Below are 12,383 nucleotides of genomic sequence, written 5' to 3'. Positions count from 1 at the left end.
TTAAATTTCTTATGTCCTAAAAACAAATATAGCTATATTTTTCTTAGATGAACAAAAAAAATCATGTGTTATATACAAGAAACCTAGACAAATTGCAGCCATGGGGGTTTCGTTGTCATCTGACCGTTTTTTCATGTATTGTAGGGGCTCGGGTAGCCATGGCTAGAACAGAATTATGAATTGTTTGAGTAATAATTGTGCAAACGAGCTTGTAATGTAACGACCATCTGTGGCTCTGTTACATGGTGCGGCAAGATTATTGATGTATTTTCCAATCATGACTACTTGTACCGTACGATAATCTCCAACCAGCGCTCAACCCCATCCACTAGGGGGTGCCGCCGTCCGGGAGGCGCACGTGACGTAACGTGCCGTCTTTCCCTGCGTGATACGGTACAGGCTGGTTACGGCGTCTCTGTTCGGTTTCAAATGGCACGGCGCTACGCGGTTGCCTGATGGGCCCAACCCGGTTTAATTGTACCTAATATACGGGATGCATACCTGACCAATACACCTCCTGCTCTTATCCCGAAAGAAACGAGCGAACACAGATACCAGGAGCATGCGAGGACGGGCACTTCAATGAATTTTCATACTGCTGTGCCCCTACTATCAATGTGATTAGGGTGGTTAAAGCCGCTTTGAGACGAGTGTTAAGAGTGAGGTGTCAAAATCTACAAAGGGTCCAGGCGAGAGACTATGAGACCTTGTACCATAGAATTTTGTTTTTCGGGTGGGTGGGGTATAGGCAAATCCAGGTGTTGCAAAAAAATCCAGATAAATTTATCATACATATCCAAACAAATCAATAGAATATATCCAACATCATGAATGCATAGGAGAATATATCTGATTTGCTCAACCATACCTCGCGTGAACCTTTATAGATTTTTTTGGATGCAGGTCAGATGGAGCAATACATCTTTAATAGAATTTATAGATGCAAAAATAACTAATTTACATCTCCCAAGCATAAAAACACACCTTCAACAGAAGAATATAGAAAAAATTACATTACCTGCTCCAAGCGATGTAAAACACAACACTTGGAGATGCAATCCTTGGTGATGTAAAAGTGTAGTCACGCGTCAACCGCACAACCGCCACTTTTCCTCCTCTCCTCCCACCACGCGTCCACCTTCACGTCGCCCGTCGCACACCCGCCGTCGCGCCGCCCGCCGACTGAAGCCCGAAGCACCCCGCCGCCCCGCCACCACTATTCGCCTGAAAATCGACCGCATCGACCACTTTTTCGCAGCCCCGCCACTGCCATTCGTCTGAAAATCGACCACATCGACCACTTTTTCACCGCCCCGCCGCCGCCCGATTCAAGTTCCCCCCACCGCCCTACCGCTGTCGGATCCCCCCCCCCTCCCCGCGCCCGCACAACCGCTGCCACGCTGCCGCCATCCCCCGCCGCCCCCATGGTTCCTGCTTCCTCTCGACCTCCATCACCGCCGCCCCAACCAGCAACCCCGTTATCGGTTCCCCTCCTCTTGTGCTTCCAATCCCGCCAGCTCCACCACGACAAACATGAGGAGGTAGACGACACCCCGACAGTAGCAGCGGTCTACCTCCATCCCTCGCGCACGCCTCGGTCGTAGAAGGGGAAGGGAACCAAGAAGGCTCCCGGACTGTGGCGGCGGCTCTGCATCTCGTTGCCGCTCTGCGTCTCTGTGTCGCCGCCGTTCATTGCCGCTAGTGAATTTCTCCGCCGTTCGTTGCCGCTAGTGAATTTCGACAGTAGGTTTAGTTTCGATTAGTAGATTCAGTTTCAACAATAGGTTCAGTGCACTAATTTTACATTTTCAAATACATCATCTGTTGGAGTTGGGACTTTTTTAAAGATGTGAAAAACATTTTTTGATGATGTAAATTATACTCAAACATACATCCTCTGTTGAAGATGCTATTAAGCCCAACTACGTGCATAGTAACCAGTTGAGAGACGTAGTACATGTAGAACTGTAGATGATCTCGTTTGATGATCATGGCCAGGGACCAGGGTGCAAAACGAACCATGGTTAGAGCACAATTATCGACCACCCCACAGTCACTTTCAGGACACAGCGAAGATTGGCGCCCACATCAAGCGCTTAACTACAGGAGATATAAAAGGTGACATGACACTCGGACCGAACCAGGCGCAACGAAGAGCGTCCGTCTGCCAGCAATCAACATATGTCCACGAGGCGGAATTGAAAGCTGACGCGACCAACGCTATCCGGTTGGCGATGGCTGTCGGTCGGTCCATGAAGGCTCATCGGGGCCGCCCGGCGTCTCTCGATCGCGGTCAGCAGTGGCGGAGGCAGGAATGCGTATAATCTGATGTTGGGAAGAGCCGGCTACAGGCAACAGTAAAAAAATGTCACTGTTCATATACATAATACAAAGGAAATTAGGATGTTGGGGAGGGCCCGGGCCCTGGCTGGCCACCCCCTGCCTCCGCCATTGGCGGTCAGTCGGTTGCACAAGCACAGTCACCAGCGAGGCACTGTTCCTCCCCTGTCTTCTTCTTCTCTTTCATTATCATGTCTGTTGACTTTTTCTAAGAATACAATACCGACGTAGCTAGACGCGTACATCTCTATGAATACACGCGCTCTACCTCTATGAGCATTTTCAAGTGACCGAGCTAACGGATCCTGAGATCGAAGACATCACAAGCACCCCGTTATCGATGGAAATGTTGCCTCGCATTAAAAAATATATTCCGCGCACACTCTATCCCTTTGAGCATCTCTGAGGGATTGAGATGACATATCCTGAGATTAATGAAGACACATAAAGCACCTCCCTATTGATAGGAACATTGCCTCACACTAAAAAAATATTTCACTTTAATGAGACATGCATGTGTTAAGTGTGAAGTTTCATCCCAGGTGGGGTACAACTATCATCTTAACCATCTAGTCACATGTTGATTTTCCCATGTTTGTTAACTAAGCACAAGGTAGTAGTATGTAATAGGGGTCATAACAGTCCATGTAGACACATGCAACCCTGGCTAAAAGAAAACAAATACATAACAATCTATAAAGACACATGCACCCCCTCCCTACCGATCGATGATGGGCATTCCATTGTGTTGGTATTTAGCACATGTGTTGATTCAGGCTCCCGAAATGCTTCCATGTTGCCATGATAAGACCTGGCCTTCACAAGCCTACACTCTAGCTGCCGCTAGTAAGATGGCAACACCGACAAAGGTCGCGACACACACCAATTGACCCCCTCTTAACGTCCACAAGCTCCATAACAATCACGATGGCACCGATAAAGCCTAGGGAAGAGAAACCACCAACGCGACAATACCATGGATGTTGAACATGTACATGCGTCGGTGTTCAACACGTACCATCCATTGACAGACGATCTCCCATCTAAGGATCCAACAAAGCATACAAGCTCGGTGCACACCATTTCCTCTTGAAATCCCGAGGCGCGCTTCTAGTACTGAGGTTGAGAGGGAAGACAAAGGCAATAGAACAAGATCGAAGGCCAAGAGCGGTCTCCCACCAGCGCAAGAAATGGATTTCGTTGGCGGAAACAGAGGTCGTCACCCGAAAGTTAGAAGAGAGAGCATCGACCGATCTCGAGACGATCAGCAAAATCCTCAAGAAGATGACAGAACATATTAAAGTGGAGGTCGTTGGAGTAGAGAGTACTGCAGACCGATGTTCAATGACCAAAGCAAATACCAAAGAGAAAGCAGGCACGTGATCTCACTGAAAATGAAAAATACCACAATCCACATGCGCGATTCTATAACTGAAGGGAAGGGGAAGACAACTGGCAAGCATAATAACAAGGTGGTTATTAATTAAGGGGATATGAGCCGGATTCGAGAAACCCACCCACAAGGAAGACGACGGACCCAACTCCGATTCAAGCAACCCATCTGACTCGTCCGATCTTCCACATCAATGAGACAAAAGCCCCAAATGGCAAATACGGACACAATAGAGCCCGGGGGTGGGGTGGGGCCCCTACCGGCCCCTACCCTACTCACTGCTGGCAGATACAGGAAGGACAAGAAGGGAAGGGGCCTCCGAAGGAGGACGGTAGGGGTCTATGAAGGAAAGCGACGACGATAACAAGCCTCACGAGAGACGAAAGGAGAGGGGAGCCCCATCTTGGTGAATCGGCGTTTCTTCCTAAAAATCCATTAATTCTCCAAGTCAATCATCGATGAAGGATACCTAAATACCTTGCCTCGCCGAGAAGAAGGCGACCGTTTCATTCACCCACTCTATCTTCTACTACCAACGCCAACGCGTGCAGCAAGACTCTGCAAAAATGTCCTTTCTTCTTACATGAAATTGCCCTCGTGTTTATTCCCACGATTGCTGCCCTCGTTTTTATTCCTGCATATCGCAAAAGAGCCCGAACGCATCACGGCTCTGCGGGCGGGCCCGCCCGCAGGATCCGTGATATCCAGCCCGCCGCACGCATCGCAGCCGCTGGATCCACCGCCGCGCAGCCCCCCCCACGCCCGCACCCGCAGTCCACCCCCTTCCACCCCACTGACACCCCTCCACCACAGACCCCAGACCCCACCCGCCAGCGACCCGCCCAAGCCCTCACGCGCCGCCCCCCATCAGCGCGTGCGCGTATATGAACACCAAAAGACGCAACCAACAGCGCTCCCTCTGAAAAAAGAGAACAGCAACGGGAATAATCTCGCCTCCTTTCCTCCTCCCCCTCCCCGTCCGCGTGCGATCGACGCGGAGGCGCCGCCCGTCCCCCTCCGCTCCGCCCCGACCCGACCCCATGGCCTTCATGCGCACCTCCGTGAGTCGCCGCCCCCTTCCTCTCCCTGCTCGCTTCGATCTGCGCCGGCAGTTCGCTTCGTCTCGGTTCGATTCGCTCGTGCGCGTGTTCGTGCGGAGGTTTAGATCTGCGGGCGGTTGTACTGTAGGGGTTCGTCGTGGCCCGCTGGGTCAGATCTGATCGAGACTGCCGAAGGCCGTGGGATCCGACGGCGTGCGAGCGGTTTGTTCCGTTTGTTGCGACGGGTTTTCTGTTTTTTTTTCAGCAACCGCTTTGGGTTTCGAGTAGCGCGAGGTGGTGTGGATTGCGGAGGGTAGGCGGAAGGTGGCGGTAGAGCGAGGATGGGCTGGGGATGTTTCGGTGGGTACCTAGTTCGGCGTGGGTTTGACTGATTACCTGATTTTTTTTGGTTCTGGTAGTTTATCTGTTTTTCTGTAGTTATCTGTACTGCATGCCATCAGCACCAGGTGTCGATATCTATGTCGCCATGGAAATTAAGGAGAGCAATGGACCACTTGGCGTGTCAGTTGCCCCTTGGATACATGGCCATTATTCTTTCATATATCAGAGTGGACCATGCTTGCATTATCATTGAAAATCGAGTCCCCATCGGTGGTCGAGGGACAGCCATGAACCGGTCTTTTCCTTTTCGGAGTGAAATAGCCGAGTTTCCTATTTTTAGAGTGGAAGCACTCATATTCGTGCTTTAGTTTGGTGTAGGTAAATATTGGAGACTGTTCTGGTTATGCTTCCTGACGGTTCAAATCGGTTAATACATCTTGAACAATTCATCTTCTGTAAGATTGGGGTCGTAATTTATGACGAATCGGTGTAGTTGAGCTTGTTACGTGGTATTTGAACTTTTTGTCTATGGTCGGATTTTGTAGCCGTGCAACTGACATTACATGGTTCATGAATTTTACTATGGTAGTTTTTATCCAGGATTGGGTTGAATAGTTAAAAGAGAGACAGAGATAGTTGATTACCTGGTTGTGTTTTGGCATGCTAGTGGAATCAGCTCCATTTGTTGACCAGGATGATTGATTTAAGAGCCTCCTTTCCTGTTTACTGCATATTTCTGTGTCAAAGAATGGAATCTTAGTTAGGAGAACATGACTGGGGGCGAAAGCCTTCCAACAGAAGTTGTTAGAACCTTTTTCGAAATGACCATGAACAACAAAGCATGGCTTATCATCCCAGGGCACTACCCTGGTCTCTGATCAGGCCGATCATCCTTTACAGAAACAAATAATTTCCTTAATCTGATCCCTTGTGAATTTAGACCCAATCTTGCAAGTAGAAATGCAGACCTTCTGAACTTTACATTGAACACTACGATTGTATCAAAGGTTGTTTACACTGTTACCATTACTGAGGTGTTGCTGTTGATTCGTTTGACCTCTTGAACAATTGAAAGGCTATTTACTTGTTTTTACAGTCGCACGTATCCAGTTGAAATGCAATGGCAATATTATCAGCCAAGAATGAAGTCTTTTTTTTAATATATGTTTGTTTGGAATTATGGGATAATCTGGAACAGAGACTCATTCTCAAAACATTTTGGCTTGTTGTCAACTTTTTGGTCTCCATCATTCTCTTATGTGTGTTCTTTTTGCAGTCCAATGCATCCTCTGGCATGGGAGTTGCTCCTGATATCAGGGAGACATTCCTGGAGCTTCAGATGAAGAAGGCATTTCGCTATGTCATCTTCAAAATAGAAGAAAAGCAAAAGCAGGTTGTTGTGGAGAAGACGGGGGCTACAACTGAGAGTTATGATGATTTCCTGGCTTGTCTCCCAGAAAACGACTGCAGATATGCCCTTTATGATTTTGACTTTGTTACTGGGGAGAATGTGCAGAAAAGCAAGATTTTCTTCATTGCCTGGTGAGCTTCATAGTCACATATCCATATGTTAATGCTTTTCTTCATCTGCCAGTTAGTCTTAATAGCTTCTTTGGAAAAATGGACCCTAACATAGTCATGGAAGTTCCTGGTAGGGTAAGCAGTATAGTGCTTCTCACGAATCTACGCTAGATGTGTCCACACTAGATATATTGTTTGTTCATATTTTTCTATATGAAGTACTGAATTATTAACCTGGATGGGGTATTCCTAGAGGAATCTATAGCCATGATAGCCTTTTCTTGTTTTGTATCTATGCTTGTAGCTGTCCAGAAAAGATAAGTAGTGCATGTCCACTTGTCTTCAGAATATGCTTTGCCAATAGTGTAATTTGTTCTCCATTATGAAAGTTGACTTCTCTGAAAATCACCATTTGCACTAACTTACAGTCGATGCACTCCCTCTTTCCTTTCCCATGTTTCCATTTCAGCTTATTTATAATAACCATGACGGACATTGCTAGAGGAATCTATAGCAATGATAGCCTTTTCTTATTTTGTCTGTGCGTGGTATCTATGCTTGTAGCTGTCGAGAAAGAACAACAGTGCATGTTCACATGTCTTCAGAATATGCTTTGCCAATTTGTTCTTTATTGCGAAAGTTGACTTCTCTGATAGCGGTGCTAGTATGCATAGATGAAAAATCACCATCTGCACATGCCTGATGGCTGATGCATCTTCTCTTCCCTTACCATTGATCTCACTTTCACCTTATTTCTATATAACTAATGCACATGCTGCCCCAGGTCCCCTGACACATCGCGCATCCGCGCCAAGATGCTGTACTCCACCTCCAAGGACCGCATCAAGCAAGAGCTCGACGGGTTCCACTACGAGATCCAGGCAACTGACCCGACCGAGGTGGAGCTCGATGTCCTCCGCGACCGGGCGCACTAGGGCGGATCGATGATCACCTGTGGGCTTCAGCCGGATGCAAATCCATGCTGTCCGTGGTAATGCTGTTGCCGCAGTGCTGTTAATAAGACAGATATATCCAGGTTTCCTGTAAAACGTAAGAGTATCATTCAGCTGTTATGCATGGCTCTAGCTGATGAAGTGTTGTCCGAGGTCTCTCTACTCGTATGATGTCGGAGCCTGTAAACGCAAGAAACACCCCTGAAAAACGCATGTGTTGTGGTATTAATACTGGTTTGCTAGGCTTGGATTCTCCTGAATGCTCTCCTTGTCTCTCTTGTGCACTTGTATTTCCCTGAAACTCATGGTTGTTTTTGGCAGTATTTTTTTGCTAACTTTTACCCTTTGTACTTACGGTCCAAGAACTTCCAGAATGTACAAATGGTGAAACCCAGGCGGGAAGTCTAGAACCATTGAGCGATCATCATGAAAGAATCGCCTTTGGCTTCGATGGATTAAAACAAAGAAGGACGAATCACTTCTAATGTCCTTATCTCTTATACCAAAAAAAAGAGAGAGAGAGGATCCTATATCTTCTCTTATATAATTTCTTTTCCCAAATACTCGTACTTCCTTCGACTAAAGATGGAGGTGGTTAGTTTTTCTTCTTGAGGGCTAGAAAGACCACCCTCAGCTTAATTTACTGAAAAACCGTCGTGTTAAGTTGGATCCTACGGCGGAGTACTCTGTTCTCACGAATTTGGAGAGAGCAGACTGTACACATGAACTTCCATTCCCAGATGCTGGTGGAGTTGCGACCGTCGGTGCTGTCAGGAACGCTACCCCATCTTCTCTTGCCACTGTCGTCCGTGGACGACCCTCGACCCACATTGGCTGGTACGCTTCTCTACCCACTGCCACGATCTCCACCACCATTGGTTCGTCGTCGCCTCGACCATCCCTCTGAATCTCGCTATCCTGCTTATTTTCCAACGCCGAGATCTTCCATCATCCTAACCCTAAGCCGGGCTAGGCTCGTTTAAAAAAAAAGCCAGGCCAGGGGTTCTCATCAGGTGCTGGAAAAAATTTATATGAGATCAGGTCTCACGGGCTAGCAGGTGAGGCCCACCCTGATAGATGATACGTGACATTCACAAATCATAAAGCATCTAATCTTCCCCTCCCCCTGATTTTCTAACTAGCCCGTGAGATCTAGTCTTATATAATTCTTTTCCTCAGATGCTCGTTACCGCCTTGTCTTGCCTCCGCTATTTCCGGTCTTTGGCTTGGTCTCAACTCTCGACGAGCCCGTTGTCTTCGACTTCAGCTCGCCGTGCGGTTTGCCTTGGAGGATCGACGGTGGGGTCCATGCTCAGGCCGACCGCACGGCACAGTCGACCACGAGAGAGTTATCCCTATCACCAGCAAAAAAAAATCCAACAAAAATGATACTAAAATCACTTGTACTGCAAAGTCATGTATTTTATTCCCATCTTGATTTTGCAAGAGAAGATCCAAAACACCATAGAAGATGATGTACTCCTACAGGACGAGTAAATCGGAACGGAGGGAGTACCGGCGACGTGGCCAAACACACGCTCCACGGAACAGAAGGCCCCAAGGCATTCGACCGTTGCCCCCAAATTAAGCACCAAGCCAACGGTCACCCGTACGTACGCCGTCACGCGCTCACGGCAGCGCACTCAACAAGCTTCCAGCTCCCTCCAGCCGCCTTCTTCCACACCATCCTTCGCCTCTGCAGCCCCTGTGCATATAAACCCCCCAATCCCCACGCGGCTTCCCCTCCCAACGCAGAGTACCGCAGCAATTCTTCCCCCCCCCCCCCCCATCCTCGTATAATCAGTCAAGCTCAAGCATCCAAGCCAGCCTTGGATTGAAGGCGTCCATCCGGGAGGGAGGGAGGGGAATGGGGTTCGTGCTGGTGATCTCGCTGCCCTTCATATTCTTCACCATCCTGCTCGGCTTCGGCTGCTACTTCCTCGGCAAGCACAAGGGCCGCGAGGAGATGCGCGCCGGCGTCGGGGCCCAGATCTACGGCACGCCCCTGCCGCCGCCCGGCGTCGCCGGGCAGTCCCCGGGGCCGTACCCGGCACCGCTGAAGAAGGAAGGCCCCGACGCCGTCTGATCGGTCGAGCTCCCTCCTCCTCCTTAGCTGGAGCGTTGGTGTTGTTTGTTTACTGGGTTTGGTTATACCGTGTACATGGAGTAATTTGTTGCTCGTTTCTTGTGTGATGCTTACTGTGAAGGGTGGTTGATCCGGTGTGATGATTTGTGATCACAGTTGCGTCTCTATGAGATGCGCAAATCGATGTAATGAATTACTATATGAATATTAGTTTGTGATAATCAATCAACCGTTGCTTGGTTTGTATGCAAATCTTGCTTTCTCAGGCTTGCGTCTGAAGGTGAGTGGAATTGGGTTTCTGATGTGATGGAGGAGTTTCGGGTGTCAAAAGTCAAGCAAAAGGAGGAGTACAGATTCAGGAACTAGATAGAGTTGAGATGGCACTGCCCCCGAAAGTTCCTTGAATAATGGTTTTCGATGCAAGGCGAATTGGGCACCAAATGTTCCAAAAATAGCACCAGGTGATGGAAAGCTGACAGTATCTTTTTGGTTTCCAGAAACGGGGCTGAATTCTTCAGATGTTTTTGCTGCTAGCAGTAATACTCATAAGGAAGAAGATAGTAACGTGCAGAACTATATCAATGTATGAGGATCAAATGGAGGCAAACATATCTTTATGGTAATTGTATGGAGGTTTGAGAGGGGATGGTGATTGCACATATTTTGATTTTGCCCTCTGGTTCTGGTACAAGCACAAACAAAAATCAACACATCATCATGGGCACAGTTCATCTTTTTAATTACAGCAAGTGCAAATCTATGGTGGAATGGTTTCCGATTGCAATCAGCTAACCACTCTGTCTTGGTTTGCAATTTCCTTTTGCCAGGCTTGCATCTGAAGCTGGATGGAATCGGGTTTGTCAAGAGTTTTCAGGTGTAAAGGGCAAGCAAAAGGAGGAGAATAGATTCAGGAACTAGAGAGTTGAGCTGGCACTGTCTCTTCTACTAAATACACCTGGTTCCCTGAAGACTCATTCATCTTAGCTCCTGTGTTAAACTTTACCGTACCCCTTCCTTGATGTTCCAGAATGTATCCCAACGCTCTGAGACTTGGTAATTTATTCTGAACATTTCCCATAACTCGATATCATGGCAAATTGTGGTGCCAATGTCTCGTCGATTTTCAGGAACTCGGAAACTAACTGATATTAAGAGAAGCATGACAGAACAATCACAATCCTTCACACAAGGACAATGTAAAGAGGATCAAATTTAGGGGATTAACTTATATCTTAATGTTCATAAACACTTGAGGTTTGGGAGTGTAATTTTGCCCCTCTGGTATAACAGCAAACACCAACACGGACGAAACTAAACGCATCGGCAACAGATCTTATCCTTATTACAGACATCAAAATTCGCAGAACAAACAGTTCTGCAGGAACGAACAGAAACAGTAGTACGCTTCATCAATCGATCCAGCGATCGGAGTCCTGATGAACACGGAACGGACCATGATTCGCGAGATTCGGCCTAGTTGCAGAGCAGGAACCTGGTGAGCACGAGGACGCCGCAGGCGGCGCCGAAGAGGGCGAAGACGGGGAGGTCCCTGGCGGGCCAGCGCCTGGGCCCGTCGGTGCCGGCCTTGGCCTCGACGCGGAGGGCCTTGGCCCTGCGCAGCGCGTCCACCTCCTTGAGCAGGTCGAACTCGAGCCCCTTGCGCTTGAGCTCGGCGACGCAGCGGCCGAGCAGCGCGGCGTCCTCCTGCTCCCGCGCCAGCACCCGCTCCAGCACGGCCTCCGTGTCGGCCTTGTACCGCAGCGCCCAGAGCATGGCCAGGGAGGCGAGCAGCGAGACGAGGCAGGGGATCCAGGAGCGGCGGCAGGCGGAGGACGGGGAGGGGGTCAGGGGGGCGACGGAGGCGGAGAGGAAGAGGAGGAGGACGGAGGCGGCGTGGAAGGCGAAGAAGGCGCAGTAGAGGAAGGCGATCTCCTTGCGCGCGCCGTCGAGGCGGGCCTCCCGCAGCGCGACGCGCCGCGCCAGCAGGTCCTCCTCCTTGAGCCACTGCTTGAGCAGCAGCCGGTGCGTCCCGCTCGCCGCGATCTGGCTCAGCGGGTGCCTCTGCTGCGGCTGCGCCTGCGGCGGCACGGCGACGAGCGCGGCGGCGTCGGCCATGGCCCGGATTGGTATGCAGATGGATGGGATGGGATGGATCCTTCTTCTCCGGCGAGGGTGGCGTGTGTGGCGGTGGATTTGATGGGTGGGGATGGCGAGTCTCGTGTGGGGAGGTTTTGAAGGGGAATTTTCGGCAACGGTCGGGGAGATGAGTGCGCGTGGCTTTGCCGAAAGCGAGCGAGAGAGCGCACCCGAGGCGACCCAACGGTCGGAATCAGTGTGCACGCTGCCCGGGCCACATGGGCTAAAGATTTGTTCACGGGCTCTGTCTGTTCCCGGCCCGCCACTCGGAAGTTGGAAGCCCAACCCTCCGGCTTTCATCCCCAGTCTATACACACACACACACACCCGTCACGTCGCTCAGCCTACCAACGACTACTGCTTGATACTGAAACTGCAAAGCTCGGTTTAGACCATAGGCAGTTAATCACATAACTCTGTGTAGGTATGAGACGTTGCGTGCGTGTATGGTACCGTGCACGCATGCTTCTTCAAAGTTCGGAATGAGTGGCATTGGAAAAACACCTTCGACATTTTGGGCAAAAGATCCCGAGAGGTCGTGCCCACCGGTGGTTGTGCCGCGTAGCTTCCTT

The 12,383-nt window shown here is 49.5% G+C and overlaps 3 protein-coding genes across 3 annotated transcripts; 2 read left to right on the top strand and 1 right to left on the bottom strand.

Annotated features, from left to right (window-relative positions):
- Positions 1-4,635: 4,635 nt before the first annotated feature.
- Positions 4,636-7,849, top strand: LOC125510796 (actin-depolymerizing factor 2). The gene is made up of 3 exons (XM_048676059.1): positions 4,636-4,794; positions 6,392-6,657; positions 7,421-7,849. Exons 1-3 carry the CDS (start codon positions 4,774-4,776, stop codon positions 7,569-7,571), a joined length of 438 nt encoding a protein of 145 aa, XP_048532016.1. The 5' UTR covers positions 4,636-4,773; the 3' UTR covers positions 7,572-7,849.
- A 1,482-nt stretch (positions 7,850-9,331) lies between these two features.
- On the top strand, positions 9,332-9,904 carry LOC125506047. Its single transcript, XM_048670925.1, has one exon. The coding sequence runs from the start codon at positions 9,457-9,459 to the stop codon at positions 9,673-9,675; it is 219 nt and encodes a 72-aa protein (XP_048526882.1). The 5' UTR covers positions 9,332-9,456; the 3' UTR covers positions 9,676-9,904.
- A 982-nt stretch (positions 9,905-10,886) lies between these two features.
- LOC125506046 lies at positions 10,887-11,921 on the bottom strand. The gene has a single exon (XM_048670924.1). The coding sequence runs from the start codon at positions 11,788-11,790 to the stop codon at positions 11,149-11,151; it is 642 nt and encodes a 213-aa protein (XP_048526881.1). The 5' UTR covers positions 11,791-11,921; the 3' UTR covers positions 10,887-11,148.
- Positions 11,922-12,383: the final 462 nt, after the last annotated feature.

Source organism: Triticum urartu, chromosome 5 (genome assembly GCF_003073215.2).
Source record: "Triticum urartu cultivar G1812 chromosome 5, Tu2.1, whole genome shotgun sequence".
Lineage (NCBI taxonomy): Eukaryota > Viridiplantae > Streptophyta > Magnoliopsida > Poales > Poaceae > Triticum > Triticum urartu.
The sequence above is the reverse complement of the archived record's forward strand: the minus strand, read 5'-3'. Positions and strand labels throughout refer to the sequence as shown.